Source organism: Dendrobium catenatum, unplaced genomic scaffold (assembly GCF_001605985.2).
Source record: "Dendrobium catenatum unplaced genomic scaffold, ASM160598v2 fragScaff_scaffold_915, whole genome shotgun sequence".
NCBI classification, from domain to species: domain Eukaryota; kingdom Viridiplantae; phylum Streptophyta; class Magnoliopsida; order Asparagales; family Orchidaceae; genus Dendrobium; species Dendrobium catenatum.
The window spans coordinates 436,338-456,185 of record NW_021319377.1 but is presented as its reverse complement, the minus strand read 5'-3'; the positions used below and the strand labels follow the sequence as shown (position 1 = coordinate 456,185).

General features: G+C 37.1%; 1 protein-coding gene across 1 annotated transcript in view; it reads right to left on the bottom strand.

The window, feature by feature from the left end:
- Nucleotides 1–4,502: 4,502 nt before the first annotated feature.
- Nucleotides 4,503–19,848, bottom strand: part of LOC110104160 (protein NRT1/ PTR FAMILY 5.10-like) — a 35,638-nt gene continuing 20,292 nt past the window's right edge. The window contains exons 3-4 of the mRNA XM_020833146.2: nucleotides 5,801–6,318; nucleotides 4,503–5,496 (exon numbers count right to left, since the gene is read on the bottom strand). Coding sequence (XP_020688805.1) covers nucleotides 4,713–5,496; nucleotides 5,801–6,318 — 1,302 coding nt within the window. The 3' untranslated portion in view covers nucleotides 4,503–4,712. The remainder of the gene's footprint in view (nucleotides 5,497–5,800; nucleotides 6,319–19,848) is intronic.

Below are 19,848 nucleotides of genomic sequence, written 5' to 3'. Positions count from 1 at the left end.
GCATTATGGTGTTGGGTTTGGCCATAAAAGTGCCATACTCTCAAGTTGGCGGGGAATTTAAAGGCTGTGTTGCAGCTCTAAGTCTCTAAGTGCTACGATGCTAGCATCAAATATTTTTTAAAAAATAAATTCCACTCAAATTTAAAAAATGTCAAATCATTTTTCCTCTTAAGGCATCCAAATAGTTAGAGAGAGAGGAGGATTTTACAGAGAGAAAGCAAATTTTACGGTGGCTTCAAGTTGAGTTCATCAGTTAGGGCTATTTGGGAGATTGTTCAAGTTGAGGTAGGTTAAATTTTGCATTCAAAGTTTTTTGATATTTTGATTAAAATTTTGATGCAAATTTAAGTATATATATTTACTGAATAGAATATCACCGCACAACCTTTGATATATCATGGTTGACAATTTTCTTCACATTTTGAAAATTTATTTATGAATTTTCACTAGATACTTTTAAAAATACAACATTTTATTGATTTATAACATATTTTGATGCCTATAAATAATGTTGTAGTATAATAAAAGTTTGAAATGTAATTATGAATAATGTGTGGTAATCTAGTGAATTTTTAAAAAATAAAACTTTATATGTGTAGCTTAATTTCTCTCAAATTTTTTATTGTGTGACAGTTACTATAATACTCAGTGAAACCCTATAAGGACTTTGACATTATGTATTATGTTTAAAATGTCATTGTTTCTAATAGTGCGAGAAATTTTTGATTTGTTATTATCACACCCCAAGATCTAATTTCTAAGTAATTGTATCTTTTATCTTCTAATAATAATAATTAGAGCTATTTCATTTCTTTCAATAATAAAATACCATCATAAATGAATATATCGACCAAAATATTAATATACATTTATGTTCATTACTCCAAAAATCATATATAATACAAAGAATCATATAAATATTACATACTTCATGCCCACTCTTAAGTATAAAATAATACTAAAAGATAAAATAATAGTGAAACTTAAAGAATCCTATATTCAATCAGCCACACACTTCTAATTCTCTTTCCTGACCTAAAATCATTAAACTAAATATATTGAGCTTATAATGCCCAACAAATCACTAGAACTCTACTACTAAACTTAAAGCACATGAAATGAACAATATGCATGAAATCAATGAGTTTATAATAGTAATAGTCGATATTATCATAAATATGCAAAAATAGCAAATACATGCTATAGTAGCAAAAAATATGACATAATACAATACAAATATCAAAATAATTAACCTATAAATGATCATCTTAAACCAAACATTGTAGCAGTGTTATCCAAATAGTAAGAAAATCATATCCATCAGTAAAGAAGATGTATTTATTAAAATTGTTAGAAATTTATAATTATGCATAAATTAGTATCAAGGAATCATATATACGTATACACATTATTCTTAGTTAAGTCATATTAGTATTAAATTAGTATCTTAATGATGTGCTTAGGAATAATAAATCAATAATAGTGACTCAATACTAGTAAATCAGTACTATAAATCAGTATCATATATGCATGTCCAAGCAATCATATTAAATAAGTAAGGAATTCTAGCTTATGTGGTGTTTTTCTAATAACAATAAATTTATATTAGCAAGTCAATAATAGTTGGCTTTTAGTAAATGGATTTGTCATGCCTAGCCATCAGTATAGTATTAAACGCTTATAACTCCCATTAGTAAATCATGCAAATTAGTAAAGCATAACATCACAAACTCTGATATTTAAAGGAAAGTCTGTCGACCCATCATCTTATATAGGTATAAATAGTTTCCAGCCAACCTTACTAAATAACAACCTTTCTTATTTTCACACACAATATTACAAAAATAATAATGACTAGTTATTACTCATTTAAATGCATGTATTTACTCATAATGCTTGCATTAACACTATACTTGTATCAAAATGCTAAAATTTTTATTTCTATATAAATCATACAAAAAATAATAATTACAATTTTAACTAGTGAAAATACAAAACTATCCAATCAAAAGGACCAAAATAAACAATAGTGTAATATATAAAAACTTATATGGTATCAATTTATTAAATTCAAAAATAGAAAATTAAAATCAATTTGGAAGAAATCAAACAATAGAATTTAAAAAATTTTAAATAGGTGTAGGTTAGAAGTCACCTACAATGATTAAAAAAAAAAACGTATAAAGCTCCATTTCTCTCTCTTTCCTCTCTCCTCCTACTTTTTCTTTCTCAACAAGAAGCTAAAGTGGAGGGGAGATGGAGTGACAACAGTGATATTTAGATTAAATGAAAAAAGAAAAAAAGATTAAATATTATAAAAAAACTTAATTTAGTGCTTGGTGCCATGACGCTCATGAGGCCCAACCCAACAGTGCTGCAGGTAATACAACACTGCGCCATCACGCTGCCCCCAAGCACCATCACACATAATTAATTATAAAATTCCAGAGAGCTTGGCACCGAGGCACCACAATACCTAGCGCCATAGCGATCAAGTTCAAAAATTTTAGATTTATCACATTTTTTTTAATAGTTTTTAGATTTTTAGGTTGTTACAATCTACCATCCTTAGAAAAATATTATCCCCAGTATTTCTACTAAGAATTCAAGTAACAAAAAGAAATACAAAATATATTCATTTCAAAATAAATTAGTACAACAAAATTTTAAATCATATCAAATCAAATAAAAATCTTTTAGAGAATCCAAATCAAACCAACAATTGATTTATATCATACAATCATGCAGTTCTTTCAATCACACATCATTCATTACGTAATAAAATGATATGTAAATCAATCACTCAAAATATAATTTCTCACCACTCAAACCCTTAGGTGGTAGCAGGTCTTTAGGAATTGTAATTAAATTGTACACTCGTACCATGACTAGGGTAGGTATTATTGGTCCTAGTACAACAGCCTCTCACTAACTGCCACTGAAAGCTCTGTCATCAAATATGTTTGGCAATAATTTATTGTATGCCTTCAATCTTGTAATTCTCTATCTTTTAGTCTACCTAAATTGTTCTACTCCAAAATAAGTTCTTCCTTCAAATCCTCTCTATGAACAATCTGCCACCTTGAGTCCTTGTTATCAACATCGAAAACATCATCCTATCAGAAGATAGCCCTAACTTGAATGTCACTTTTCACAAGGGATACAATCACTATAGTTGTTGGTAGGCTCTATTGATCCTCTCCTCGAATCACCTGATATGCTTCTCTTATCATTGACACTTTCTCTATTCTTGCTTAATTCATCTCTTATCCTCTTCTCTCTTACATCATGCATGCTCCCGCTCACATCATACCTAAATGCAACGTACTTCTAAAACAATCTCTATGAGTCTATCCCTTTCCACTAACTCAAAAATCTCTTGTATCTGTAGGGTACTAACAGATGTCTCAACTCCAAATTCAATCCTTGTAGAAATTTTTAACATTTTCTTTAGTAGTGTGGATCAAATGAGGAGTGTACATAGCCAGTGCAGTAAACTTGGCTTCATATTACATCACTGTCTTAAGTCTTTGTTCCAATCTTATGAAAGCTTTCTGCATCATTCATCAAGATATGGGACGTACAAGCAACATTCTAAACATTGCATTAAAATCTTTCCAAATAATCACTACATTAGTTTTCTCCTAAAACTTCTCCCATTGTTGTCCTACTCACCTTCTCTCTACTTCACCTTCAAATAGAAAAATAACTAGAAGTAGCTTCTTATTCTCTAAGCACTACACACTATTGAAAATCTTTTCTATTCTCAATAACCAATCTTTTATAGCTTTAGGTTCTATAACTCTTTTAAATAGTGGGGGTTTTAATTTATGAAATATCTGTAAATATGTATCCCTCTCTTCTTCCTTGCTCTCTACTGCCTTGCTCTGTGTATCTCTCATTAACTGTGCTATAATACTAGCTAGATGTATAACACTATCTAACAGTACTGGAGCTACACTGTATTATTCATTTGGTATACTTTATTCTAGTTGCCATTTCAATTGTTCACTTGCTTGATCTTGTTTGAATAATTCACACATACAATCAATTATGTATGCAAAATAATGAATCTTAATCTATCTAACCTTACATGATTCGTAACTTTGGTAATAATTTAATTCTTTTAACAACAATATTCTGATACCAAGTTTATCATATCCCAAGATCTAATTTGAAAATAATTGTATCTTTCATGTTTAAAAATAATAAATAAAGTTATCTCATTTCTTTCAATAATAAAATACTAGCAAAAAAAGAATATATCGATCAAAATAACAATATACATCTATAATCAATACTTAAAAAATCATATATAATGTCAGGAGTCATACAAATATTACAAAATGCCTTCCTACTCCTTAAGCATAAAAGAATAATTAAAAGAAAAAAAAATAGTAAAACTTGAAGGATTATATATCTGATTAGCCTCGCACTCTCAATTCTCTTTTCTAACCTGAAATCATTATAACAATGGTCCAAACTATTTATAAGAAAAAATATCGACATAAAAAATATATTTATTTAAATTTCTCAACTAAATTTAATGATGTACTAATTATACTGGAATCAAATATAATATACATTTACCTTTTATCTCGATTCCTTCAAACCAAACGTACCCCAATTGTTCTACAATAAATCCTTCAGAGTATTTATTCCTGATCGAGATCATGGATTGTGCATGCTTTTGTTCAAACCAGTTTGCTATTCTAGGCAGCAATATTTTGTTTCTTCTTGTATGAATAAGATCGTGCAGAGTAGAGGTAAATGATCAGTCCTACAGTGCTGAGACCAGCAAGAAGCCAGTAGAAATAATCAAGATGAGCACGGTTGAGATTATCAGAGAACCAGCTCTCTCCACTCTTACTCGTTGCCTCGTCAATAACAGCAATGGCGAAGCTGCTGATGAAATTTCCAATACCAAAGATGGTCAGATAGAGAGCGAGTCCAAGGCTCCTCAATGCATCAGGAACCTGGTCGTAGAAGAACTCTTGTAAGCCGACCATGATAAATACCTCTGTGATGCCATAGAGAATGTATTGAGGAACCAACCACCACAGACTCATTGGAATTGTTGTCTTCGGTTGATCGATCAATCCATATTCTTTTGCAGTTTTCAATCTTCTGACCTCAACTATGGCTGCTATTGCCATGGATATTATTGAGAGGATCATTCCAATGCCAATCCTTTGGAGCTGTGTGATTCCCGTGGGAATCCTGGAAAATTTTCTGGATATGGGAACTAGGATTCGATCATAGATTGGAATGAAAGCGACGATGGTGATGCTGATGAAGCTCTGCAAGGCTGCAGGTGGAACTTGGAAGCTTGAACCGATTCTACGGTCCAAGGTGCTTCCTTGCTTGGTGAAAAAGGTGGATGACTGAGCAAATACTACAGCATATATCAAGCATGTCGCCCATATTGGCACCAATTGAAGCACTCCCTCAGCTTCTTCTATTTGCATTCCATTTGCTGCTTCATCCTTCGCAAATCTATACAAATGGATTCATATAAACTTTTTATTTATATATATATTGTCATGTTGTAGGATATCACATGAAATTAGGATGCATCAGACAAGCGCTGTAATAAAATAGAGAAAAAAGGTAATTGTAAAGATAAGCATTACATGATTCACATCCCAGATTAGGCAGGGGAAGATGGGTTATGATTCTAAGAAGAGATCTAACTTAGATTGAATTTGGTCAATCTAAACTTTTCTCGGATGAAATAAAAACGAGAAAAGTTATGAAATTACGATGTATGAATAAATCATTTAAACAGAACCTCTCTTACTTGTAACGATGAGGGTCTGCCCCTTCAACAGATGATGCATGAGAAGACACCATCCTACTTTTAACTAAAGCAACCAATGACTTCCCGATTCTACGAAAAGGACTTTCACCTTCCATTTGATAGAAGCGATATGTCTTGGTCCCAAGCAAGAACAAGATGAGCGCAAGTCCCATGGCAATAAACGGTATCCCAAATCCAAGGGCCCAGCTGATATTATCTTGCACGTAACTCAAGATTATAATCGTTACTGTTCCACCAAGGCACAAGCCACAATACCACCAGTTGAAAAACGAGCTCCGTGAGATGCTCTCGACAGGGTCTTTCTCATCAAACTGATCAGCGCCAAAAGCCTGTGCGCAAGGTTTGTGGCCACCTTGAGCAAGTGCAACAAGGTATAAAGCAAAGTAGAAGAAGCCTATTTGGAAATGATTTGGACTACACGCCTTGCCATCAGTGATGGAACATTTGGTTGGATGAAGGATTGGCAGCACAGAGGAAAGAGTCAGGAGACCTAAGCCCTGAAACGCTATTCATTTTAGTTGGCTGAATGCAATACATTTAAACAATATGTAAATCACAACAGATTTTCTATTTGCCGCTAAAATTTTGAAATAAATCAGAAAAGAATAATGCTGGTATTAATTGTGTATTGCTCCTTTCCTCGTAAAATGCTGTATTGGAACAGATGATGGTGCATATCTAGGAAAGGGGACTTTTGTATTCCATATATGTTCTGACGTTTCAAACTATGCGATTGTGACAAATGTTGTATGTTGTATGAAAAAGAAAAAAAAAATTGCATATGTTTCAAATAGTCTATAGCCACATGCACCAGCAAGGCAGCGATTAACTTTTATGCAAAATTTGATTTAAGAGAGTTTCTGTTCTAGATTATCCATACAGACGCAAAAGGCTACAAATGTAGGAATGATCATAGTTGCTACCCGACAGCTATATATATATATATATATATATGATTCATATATTCAGAACGTAAAAAAGATGATCAAGTTTTTCTTTTGCATTTTTCAGCAAAAGAGTGACGACGTTTATGACTAGACAATTTTACAACTTCAAAGTGAAGTGCAATTCAAAAAGTTTGAATGATCATAGTTGCTACCCGACAGCTATATATATATATATGATTCATATATTCAGAACGTAAAAAAGATGATCAAGTTTTTCTTTTGCATTTTTCAGCAACAGAGTGACGACGTTTATGACTGGACAATTTTACAACTTCAAAGTGAAGTGCAATTCAAAAAGTTTGAATGATCAATCTCTTCTGTATTCAAGTGCTGTGACATTTGTCAAATGCATTTTAATACAAAAACAAATTAAAGTTTCCCTAAGAACCCGAAAGTTGATTTTCATTGAGCAATGCAAAAGCAATTATAGCACCCCTAAAATCCAAAAGTTGTTTTTCATTGAACAATGAAACTTTAAGGTGAGAATAGAAATGAAAGGAAAAAAAATCACCTTAAGTTATACAAGGCAATAATTAAATAAAGATGTCAGGTTCATCAAAGGCTCCTATAAAAAAAGCACAGAATCAGATGCATGCTGCATCCTCAAGTAAGCCAACTTAGATCATGCAAAGATCACTAAGTGACTCAAAGAAATCATTAAATTGAATTATATGGAAGTAACCAAATAGAGCTATTCAGTGCTAAAGAGTCATCATTTTTCCACATATCTCTTGCCCATATGATCCCAGCGGCCAACTCACGTCTACAGGAGGTGGAAAGGGGTCCGCCTCCTTTAATGCTGCCGCCCACATGTGTGGGCTCCACTTGGAGCAATTGGGGGAGGGGGATTTGGGCGGCTAGGGTGAGAGGGAAAATTTGAATAAGGGATGTTTGAATTAGGAAATTAATTGTATTAATAGGAGGGTTTGTTTAGGGTTAAGTTTATGCATGATTTGAGTTTCTCTTGGAGTTCTTGAGTATTTTGGCTCTAGCTTATTTTGTCTAGAGATTTGGGAGAGAACGATCATCCTCTCGAATTGAGGATCACTTGTATCTTGCTTCATCTTTGTTTGGCTTTTATTCTCTTATTGCAATCCATCATTTTGGACCGGATTTCACCCAGTTTTTGTATTATTCTCGCTGTTTTCACCAATTAGTGATAGGTTTGCTTGCAAACTCAAGTATTTCCCTCAGGGTTACTTGCGAACTCAAGTATTTCCTATCAAATTGGTATCAGAGAATTATCTTGGGACCAACGGAGGCTGAAATTCTAAAATTCCAGTGGTTTCTTCGCATCCGGAAGAAGCTCTCTTGAGATCCTTGGGAAGAAAGATGACTGGAAGAAAGTTGAAGTGTTGGAAGGTGAAATTGGGCAATTAAAATCAGATTTGGAGAGAATTTTTTTTATTTTCAAAATTAAATCTCCTCCAACAATGAAAGGTTGAAAGGGAAGTTCACTTTGATGGAAGAGATGTTGAAGAAATTACAAGAGGTAAAGACCAATCCAACGACATCGGAAGAAAGGGAGACCACCGGAGGCCATGGTATAGGATGAAATTCGAACCCTTTTAGGGGGAGGAAAAATCTGGAAGTGGAGATCCTTGAGGGAGAGGATGGCATGCCACCTCTAGAACAACTTTCTAGATGAGTATGGGCTATGAAAAGAGGGGTGTTGATCTTGTGGGAAGAATGAGAGATTTCCACCACCGAGGGATCGAATCTGAAAGGAGGATAGGGGAAGTTGATGTATACGGTTTTGATTGCTGGAGGGAAGATCGTGACAGTTGGGGAGCACCTCCTGTTCGTGGCATAGGAGGATATGGAGGATCCATGAGCAATTGGGGTGACCCGATGGTGATAAAGCTGAAGATGCATATCTTCGAGGGCGAGGATGGCCATGGTTAGATCTACAAGGTGGGATGGTCAACAGGCTGACAGAGGAAGAGAAGCTGATAGCGACATGACTATGTTTGGAGGGAAAGGCACTGGCTTGGTACTGAGCGGTACCGAGCATGCACAATCTGATGAAGCGAGACATGAAGCAAATAACGGGAAGAAAGATCATTACTTAGCCGTGAAAAAAGAACCTTCGATTATAGGAAGCTGGAGAAGAAGAAGCGAGACATGAAGCAAATGACGGGAAGATTACGGGAAGTAAGAGAAGAATAAGAAATAAATCGTTACCTTCGATCGCCTCCAGCTATGTTCGAACTCGACCGAACTGTGGTCGTCGAAGTCGGCGGAGTTCGCCTTTCAGTTCTCACCCAAAGCAGAAGCAGGTATGTTACCCTAATACTCGACTCTTATACGACTCTCACCGCTCGGTCTATATACTTACAAATTGAAGCGGTGCCTCGTTTCGCTTCGAGGCATTACGAACCGAAGCCTACGCCCCGTGCGAAATAAGCGCACGCTCCGCCGAATCCAACGAGGCGTAAGCCTCAACGCGCAAATGCTTCGCCTCGCCTTGAGTCGCGCCTTAGTGCGTACGCCTCTTCCGCCTTTTTAATCATTGGTCGAGCCCAATTCGACGAAATTCAACGCCAATTTGAGTTTAATTTCATGCAATTAAGTCGATCGGACCCAAATCGATCCAAGTCGGGTTCGATTCGAACTCAATTTCAACCCAAATCAATCAATTTGGGCTGAATTTGGTTGTCAAACCAAAATTTGAAACCTAGGGATGAGATATTCTCTCAAATCTCACCCAAATTTGTGTCCAATCATGTAGGGAATGTACTCGAAGTGCAAATTCCCTCGTTTCTCACATAGAGAAAGCTGGATTGGGTGTTAGAGGCGGTGAAACTACCCCTTGTGTTGTCCGTCCAAACCCCGAGCAGAACAAAGAGCGTGAGAGGGAGAGGGGAGCCGCATTCGACTCCCTTGTTGTTTTCGTTCGGTCCGCCCTGATTAAGAGAGCCAGAGAGAGTGAGGAGAGGCGATTCTTCCCCTTCGTGCGACTCCACCAGGAGAATCTCCCCCTCCACGCAACTCCACCAGGCGAAACCTGGGCCTTTGCGTGCGGCTCTACCGTGTCCAGCCGAACTCCCCCTTCGTGCGACTCCTCCAGGCGGCAAAGGGAGAAAGGGAGTTTAAGGGTTTGAGATCTTTTCCTCATTCCAAGGAAGAAAATAAAAAGTTAAGCCCTCCATTTGCTTCCTTTCTCAAAAATTAGTAAAGTCAGTGGCTTCTCCCCCCTCCTCCAACTCCGACGAGTTCGTAGTGATTTGAAGGCTATTGGAAGGCTTCAAACAGCAAGGGAAGCTTCCTAAACCTCCCAAACAGCAATTAGGAGGCTTGGGAGCACCTTGGACAGCAAAGAAGGCTTCCGGAGCGACTTGGACAGCAGCGGCGAGTTCCAGAGCGACTTGGACAGCGACTTTGAAGCTTGGACAGCGTGCTGGAGCTTGGATAGGAGCGCTAGGACAAACCGGGATAGATATAACACTAAAACTTAGGCAAAACCTTAAGGCTCCCTAGCCAATGGCAATGTGATTCACGATCCAAAGCCTTAGGTCCCTAGAAACTTTGATTTTTTGATCCCCCAAAATCCCTTTGTTGGCTGTCCACTTCGCAAAACTATGAAAATTTGGTGATTTCCATTTGTTGGCACTCATGTGAGAGTCCGGAGAGGATTTCAATGCGTATGGATGTGTTGGATTGGTGTCCAACACCTTCCAAGTTGTATGATTTCACATTCATGCATCTTATCTATCACCTATGATTGAACAATAGGCTAGGACATTTCATTTGACATAGAAACTAAATGTTAAGGTGTAAATTTTTGTTTACAACGTTGCATGCCATGTTACCTATGATGCACCGACGCTTCTCCTCAAAGACGCGTGCAGTGTCCGACACCGTGTCCGACACGACACTCGTCCGACACTCCTCCGAGACGTGTCGGACACGCCGAAAACGTGTCCGATTAAAAAAATATTAAAAACAAATTGGACACATGTATCTTAAATATTTTATAATTATTTTAAAATATAATTTCTTATATTTGACGAGATTTAAACTAAATTTCTTATTTCATATCCACAACATCATATAAACGTCTGCATTTAATACCCATTCATCGAATATTCTCATTTTCATTTCTCTTTGGCAATGAAGGTATTTTCATCTCCTCTCTTTTTGCACAATTACAAATCTTTCTCTTGTTGAATCAGAGTTGAAAGTAGTGATATTCAATGATGATGATATTGAAGGCCAAAAACAAACCTCTAAAGCTAATCCTAGTAGTTGAAGCTTGAATGCTTGATGTTGTAGTAAGTGATTATTTACTTATATTTTTACTAAATATTTTATATTATAAGCTAGACAAGTTATCATGTCATTCATTTATTATTGTTTGTCATTTTTAATATGATATTACATTAATATATATACACTATATAAAAAAATATATTGCCATGTCCGCGCCGTACCCGTGTCCTATATTTTCAAAAAAAGTCGTGTCCGTGTCGTGTCGTGTCCGCGTCGCTGTGTCCGTGCATCATAGCATGTTACATTCCTTAGATTGACATGTTATGACAAAATTGACATGCAAGTGTAGGAACTTACACTTAGGGAAGTCTAGGGAAATGATGATGGCTCATCCTTTCCCTAACTCTTGAAATCCCTCAAAATTTGAGGGGTTTCATTCTTGTCTCTATCCCCCAATCACACCCAAAATTGATTGGGATCTATTCCAAACTTTGTATGTGCATTTCCTATATATGCATAAGTGGGATTCAAACATGAGATTTACATGTGTAGTTATCTGATTCGAACTGTCACGACAAAATTGACATGTGTTTAGGGTATCTTACATATGCTAAAATTCTTTACCTTACAAGCTTGGTGAAGGTTTTAATAGAGGTGTTTGATTTAACATAAGCTTATATGATATTAAGTTTGTTAGGAGGTTTACCATAAGTCTTTAGAGACTTATGTTGTAAACCCCACAACATGCATGATCAAACAAATTCGTGACAACCCTTTTCATCAAGTTTAAATTTGTTCAAAATGGTGATTATCACTTGCCTAGAACAACCCCCAACCTCTAAAGATTTGGAAGACGATCATATAGGCTCATTTAATTTTAAACAACTTTGAGGTTACATGGGCCTTCATAAGCTCATGAGTGCCTATGTTTGGAATTATCTAATCCTATTTTTGGAAATTCCAAATTAGAGGTTTGGAACGAAATGTTTGAAATGCATGTATTTGTCAAGGGTTGTTTGTTCGCTTTTCCTTTTTATCCTAAATTTACAAATTCATAAGCATGCTCGTTTAATTTTCGAATGCTTTTGAAGCAAAGGTAGTGTATTCCATGACATTCAAAGGTCTAGGGATCATACTCCATCATGCATTGAAATTACTTACGCATGATTAGTTGAATTTATAAATTGAGGGATTCAAATATAATGATAATCGAACTTAGCATATGTTTGTCCCCCTTAACATACAAACTTCATTCGCGTTTCTAGGTTTCTTAGATGATGTTAAACTCGATTGTGAGACCTCTTAGAAATCATAGGAGATCAATTCTCTCCTCTCCTAATGAACCCAAAACGTTCATTCAAAACTTTAGGGAACCCTCTTCCCTATGTAATTCCTCTTCATGCATGATGTTTGGAGCCCCCTCAAGGCTCCAAATGTTAGATTGTGTTAATTCTAGCTCTACCCTAGAAGCTACAAATCATTACATATCTACTTTTAGGTTTCCCCTAGATCTTGCCAAGACGGATCATTACGATTTTCCTAGAAACTCCCAAATCCCCAAAATCATATCAAATTTGATTTGGGAAAACTCCCCAACGTATTAGTGTTAATCTTCTCTCCTTCAAACGAACCTAAAACATTTGTGGGAGAATAGGAGGTTCTCTTCCTTATGTATATGTCCCTCATGCATGGTTGTTTGGGTGTTCTCTAGCCCCAATTATTGTAGTGCATGAATCGAGACTCTAGGATCAAATCCTAAGTCCCCATTCCGTTTACTAACAACACAAAGTTAGCAAATGAGCATTTCTCCTCTCATATAGAATGATTTGGAATCCCCTAAAATTCCAACTTATCATTATATGAAAATCTTGGAGCTTAGAGCCAAAATCTAAGCTACTTCTTTCTTTCGTTTGAGACACAAAGATCAACAAGAGAATACCCTTCTTAGGCTTAGGAGTTTAAATCTAGCCTATCTCATTTGCCTAATCTATATAGGTAGATGACCTTCTCAATTTGTAGTCCCAAAACTACATATTGTACCTCTCATTCGTGATTGTTTGGAGCTTCCTCTTAGGCCCAAACACATCTTTCCATGAATGGGAGGAAATTTGGAACCAACTGCCAAATTCTTTTACCTCTTTTGTTGGAACATGAAACAAACAAATGCCCTCTCATGCATAGTGGTTTGAGACTCCTCAAGTCTCTAAATACATCACTAAGTGTATCATTTAAACCTAGAATCAAATTCTAAGGTTTTCTTCTCTTTTTATTTGTTAGAATACAAAACTAGCAAATAAACTTTTTTTCTTCATGCATATATGATGATTTGAAACTTTCAAGGGTTATAAATAAAATCATCATATGAATCATGTAATTCTAAGATCAAAATCTTAGGTTTATTTGACCTTGTTTGTTGAGACCCAAAACCAACAAACGTTTGCCTCCATATTCTTCATGCATGATACTTAGAGCATTCCCAAAGCTCTAAATATTGGATTGCATGAATCTCATAACCTTAGGATCAAAATCCTAGGTGTTTTATCTCTTGTTTGTTGAGACAAAATCAACAAAATAATCTCGATATTTCATGCATGATTATTTGGGACCTCTCAAGTCTCCAAATATAACATTGTATGAATCACTTGGAGCTTAGGGCCGAATCCTAAGCTACATCCTTCATTTGTTGAGTCACAAAGTCAACAAATGAGCGATCCTCTTCATTCACTTGGCTTCAATTAGGTGAATGATCCTCTCTTTAGATACCAAGTATTCAAAGAGACATTCAAGAAATTTTATAACTCTCAAATTACATCTCCTTCCCTTATCCTCAAGTTATGGCCTTATGGGAGAGTTTGCATCCAACAAAATCCTCTTTTTGGGTAAAAATAACTCATATCTCTGTATTTCTAATATAGGGATATTATTCTCATATCCTCCTCATTCTACTAACCCATGTTAAGTGAGTGAACCCCTTTCTTAGGGCACCTAAAAGCCCAATGAACTCTCACGATGCGTAGTGCAAATCTATGTGTCTCATTCTCATATTTGTCCAACACAAATTGGGTAGATATCCTCCCTTTTTGAACACCAATTATTCAAAGAATTTCCTCCCATGTTGCAACCCCTAAGTTACATTTCCTCCATCTTTTCCTATAAACAGAAATTATGGGAGAGCATATGAATTGCCTTCTCATTCTCCTAAATCCAAATTTAGGGGAATAATTATCCCATTTTGAACACCAAATGTTCAAGGGCACTCGAGAATGTGTAATCTCTAAGTTGCACATTCTTTCCCTTCTCTACCAAACAAAAAGTGGAGAAAATCTCTCCCTTCACCAAGCTTAAAAATGGGTGAATATGTGTATGTCTCTCCTTTCCAACAAGCTAAGGTTGTGGGAATTCTCCAAATTCTTCCCTCTTTCTTACAAGCCAAGATTGTAGGAAATAGTAAAGTCCTTACTCACCCTCCCAAACTCAAAATTGAGAGAATTTACATCTTCCACTTGAATATCAAACGTTCAAGGGATTTCCCTTCAACTTGCAACTCATAAGTTGTTTGTTGTCTCTCTCTTTCTACAATTCAAATATTGTAGGAAGGCAGTCTCATTCTCCCAACTTGAATTAGAAGAGTGTAGAAGAGTGTACTTTCTTCTTTGAATGATTAAATGTTCAAAGAACTTTTAAGAGTTTGCAACCCAAGTTGCATCTTATTCTCTTCCCTTCTACTATTCTAAACCCAAGTTAGGAGAGTGTACCCCTCTCTTTGAACACCAAATGTTCAAAGGGGCATTCAAAAGTTTGCAACCCATAAGTTTGCACCTTCCTTTCTCTTTCTACAATTAAAAAGAAATTGTAGAGACCCCTCTCATCCCACTAACTCAAGTTTGAGGGGTAAATGTTCCTTTCTTTTGAACACTAAAATTTTTAAAGAAATCTTTCCACCTTGCAACTTTCAAGCTGCATTTTATCCCCTCTTTCTTCTCTACAAACCCAAAAATTGTAGAGAAATTCTCACATTCCTACAAGATTCAATCATGTTCCAAATCAACTTACTTATTGAATCAAAAGTAACAAGTAGTTTCATCCCAAACATAGGATTCAAAAGTCATATCTCCCTCCATCCTTCCAACTAACTCAAGTTGGAAGGGTGCAACCCTCTCTTTGAACATCAAAGTGTTCAAAGAATTTAATGAATTTGCAACTCATAAGTTGCATATTCTTTCAACTCTCCTCCAACTTCCAAATTATAGGAGATTCTCCCTCTCTTTAGCTCCAAAAGCTAGAGAGAATTCTCCAACATTTAGCCCAAAAGCTAAATATTGGATTCTCACTTTCTCTTCTTAGCTCCAAAGCTAAGGAGAATTCTTCAACATATAGCCCAAAAGCTATGTGTTGGATTCCCTTTCTCCTTTTTTTATAGATTCGAAGCTAAAAGAAACATTCATTCCTTTTTTAGCTCCAAAAGTTAGGGGAAATTCCTCCAACATTGAGCTCAAAAGCTACAAGTTGGACATTTCTTCCTTATATCCAAATTCTAGGATGACCCTTACTATGACATACCACACAAGCCTCACCCACTTAGGTGCACAACCCCTTAGGCATACTAGGATTAGAATTTTTTTTCTTTGTGTGCGCATGTGATTGATGTTGTGGAGTGATTACCTTTTGAATTGTCTGCGTTGTGAGCACTTGCCTTTAAGTGGTTAATTTAGAAATATATACATGCTTTTTGTGCAAGTGGCCATGTCCAAGAAGGGGGCAAGTTAAATCATGATTATCATAATATTGTTTGCTTGCAGACGCTGCTTAAAACCCCCCAAGAGTCATAGCCAATAGGGTAGAAGCAGGTGCTTAGCACTCAAAGTGCTAAGCCAATTTTGGGATGATATGCAATTATTATATAAATTGTTTCTAACTTTATTTTGCAGGATTGAGTCTTTTATATTTTTCAAATGTATTTGATAGAAGTAGGATGTAAAACTTATGGGGTTTGGAGCAAAAGAAGGGAGTGGAATATGAGGGATGTGCCTTTTTGGAGATGGAGCCCAAAGATCTTTTTGAAAAGCTTGAATACCCCACAAGTAGAGTCTGTAAATTTAACTGGGTTGTATAATGACAGGAAACTCAGCTGCCAAACATGTTTATAATAATTTGTACATTATTTACACTTGTGTTTTGATTTATATACAAGCATGTGTTAATTGTTTAATGGGTGCACATTAAAACAGCATGTATTTTTTCTAAGTTTCTTCTATTGCTTTGTTTGGGTATGGCCTGGACTTTGTTGCGGTAGGCTCTTAGGATAAAATAAATATTCTACCTCTTAACATGTAAATAATCTAAAAAAATTGAAATTAGGCTTCATATTTTCTAAATAAGAAACTTGCATGGTTCTCTTTCAAGGAGCCTAAGTTTTCCAAAATTGAAAATAAACATGCATAGCCTAACAAGTGTCTCATGTAAAAAAGCCCTCACTTAAGGACTAGATAATAAAAATCTTTCTTTTTTTGTGAGTCAGCATCTGCATACCAATCATAATTAGGCACCTTGGCCTCAAAGCCAAGTTATAAGCCCTACTTCTTAAACAAAAATAGCATTCCACTCTACATTAGCATTGAGACCAAGATACATAGTTTTAAAAGCGATTAGGAGGGTCTAGCTAGTAGTCCCTTCTAGGCGGGACAGTAAATTCAGAAGTCGGGCAGGCTATGCCTCATGTGAGGTGTAGCTTATAAGTCTCTTTTGCATTTCTTTAGACTTAGGTTCGAGGCACTACCCCTTAGTAGTCCACACCTTAACTTTAGGATCTGAGGCATTGGTTGATTCCAAATCACCCTATAAGCCATCACCTTTCGGGCAGTTCCTTCAACAAGTATTGTTGGAATGTAAGCCCCAACTTTCTAATAAAAATATCAACTTAAATCAAAATTAGATTCTTAAAATGTAAAGCCCAACATAAGATAGTTTTAGCACCTCTGAGTTTCCCTCAGAATCAAGTGCTCCTACTTCACCTCCATTGGCCCTCATTCCAAGAAATCTAATTCTAAGTTAACCTCTTTTTTCCTTGAATCTCCTAAAGGCCAAAACCTTTTAGCTAAGACTTTCATGGACTTTCAAAAATCAAATTTAGCCAACATTTAAATGACTTTCAAACAAGAAAATCACTAGTTTAATCAAAAGTCATCCCAAGCCAAAGCTTGGGATGTAATTAACCAAGGGGCTTGCCCCTGTGGGACGTCTGTACCCCAGAAATAAAATAAACCCTACTCGATCAAACATCCAGTGGGGGAATCTCTGTTTCAAATTGTAAATTTTATCATTGAGTCCATAAGGAAATGATATTTTTACCCTTCGGGGTAATATATCATCATTCTTATGCCATACTCAATCATAAAGTGTTGTGGGCTCCGAAAATTCGGCCTCGGCCTCCACTCGCTTTTCTTATTCGGCGAGAGAGTTTTAACGAACTAAGTTCCGAGGTAAATTTTGGAAGGCAGATGGGATCCGTTCGATGATACAAAAATTCTCCAACAAGCCATAACAGCATTTGAGAAACTAAAGAAGGCTATGACTACGGTACCCGTCTTAGCTCTACCAGACTTCACTCAAGCCTTCATAGTGGAGACAAATGCTTCAGGATATAGATTGGGGGAAGTACTCATGCAGGATCGGCGACCATTGCCTACTTCAACCAGGTGTTGGCAGCTAGAGCCAGACTGAAATCAATCTATGAGAGGGAGTTGATGGCTATCTTTTTAGCCATCCAGAAGTGATGACCATACCTGCTAGGTAGATATTTCATTGTCATAACATATCAGAGGAGCCTGAAATACTTGTTGGAATAGTGGATGGTGAATGAAGAGCATTAGAGATGACTGTCAAAATTGTTGGGGTATGATTTTGAAATTCAATACAGACCAAGAGGGGAGAATAAGGAGGCAGATGCCTTATCCAGATGCATGGGGGAGCTACAGACAGTGGCAGTGTCTGTTCCTTTGATGCTAGATTGGGAGGCCATTAAGGAGGAGAGCTATATAGATGAGGAGTTGGGGAAGATCAAGGCGGATTTATTGAGGGAATGTGGTAGTCACCAAGGGTACTCAGTAGAGGGGGCGGGGGGGTGGGGCGGACTGTTGTATCAGGGGAGGTTTGTGATGCACAGGACCTCAATCCACATCCCAAACTTACTCCAGGAATTTCATGGAAGCGCGGTTGGGGGCCATTCAGGAGTGCAGAAGACCTACAGGATGTTAGCTGCCGAGCTTTACTGGAAGGGAATGCATAGAGATGTAGAGGAGATGGTGGCAAGGTGTGAGATCTGTCGGAGGGACAAATACCTAGCTATGTCACTAGGAAGACTATTACAGCCGTTGGCGTTACCAAGACGGGTATGGGAGGAGATATCCATGAACTTCATAGACAGGCTGCCCCATTAAGAAGGCTTCACGGTGATTTTGGTAGTGGTGAATAGTTTGAGCAAGTATGCTCATTTTATTCCCCTCCGACATCCTTACACCATGATGAAAGTGGCTTAAGCTTTCATCAAAGAGGTAGTCAGATTGCATGAGGTACCAGAGGCAATCGTGTCAGATAGAGATAAGGAATTCCTCAGTCATTTTTGGAGGGAGTTGTTTAGGTTACAGGGGATAGTTCTGAAGATGAGCACCGCTTACCACCCACGGACAGATAGCCAAACACAATTGGTAAATAGGAACTTGGAAACCTACTTGAGATGCTTTGTGTTGGAGACACCCAAGCTATGGGCCAAGTGGCTATCATGGGCAGAGTACTGGTACAACACCTAGTTTCAGTCAACTTCATGGATAACTCTATTCAAGGTGCTATACGGAAGGGACCCTCCTCACTTGGTGCACTTTGAGAGTAGCAGTACTCCAATTTCTTTAGTGGAGTACTTGGAGGAGAGAGATCGAGTGCTAGAGGAATTGAAGAAACATCAACTGAGAGCTCAACAGATTATGAAGAAACAAGCTGATGGGCATAAGAAGGACATCCAGTTCGAAGTAGGAGAGAGGGTGTTCTTGAAGCTTCGACCATACGGACAGAAGACAATTGCCAACAGGAGAAATGAAAAGCTCGCTCCAAGATACTTTGGACCTTATATAATATTGGACAAAATTGGAGCGGTAGCATATCGGCCGAAACTACCACCCACAGCGTCTATTCATATGGTTTTCCATGTGCCACAACTGAGAAGATCCATTGGAGATTATACAGCGGAGTTACCAGCAACACTTACTGAGAATTTGTAGGTGATTCTGGAACCCTTAGAGTTGATGGGGGTTTGTCAGAAAGAAGATGGAGCTAAAGAAGTGCTAATCAAGTGGAAGAATCTGCCTGACTATGATGCCACATGAGAACCATACGAGAGGGTGAAATAGCAATTTCCTAGTTTTCATCATAAGAACAAGGTGATTCTTTGGGAGGGTGGTATTGATAGGCTGATTCACCCTGAGCCGGCCCAGGAGCCGGCCCAGCGGCTCACGTCAACAGGAGGCGGAAAGGGGTCTGCCTCCTTTAATGTTGTTGCCCACATATGTGGGCCCCACTTGGAGCAATTGGGGAGGGGGATTTGGGCGGCTAGGGTGAGAGGGAAAATTTGGTTAAGGGATGTTTGAATTAGGAAATTAATTGTATTAATAGGAGGGTTTGTTTTAGGGTTAGGTTTATGCATGATTTGAGTTTCTCTTGGAGTTCTTGAGTATTTTGGCTCTAGCTTGTTTTGTCTAGAGATTTGGGAGAGAACGATCCTCCACTCGAATTGAGGATCACTTGTACCTTGATTCGTCTTTGTTTGGCTTTGATTCTCTTATTGCAATCCATCATTTTGGGGCTAATTTCGCCCGGTTT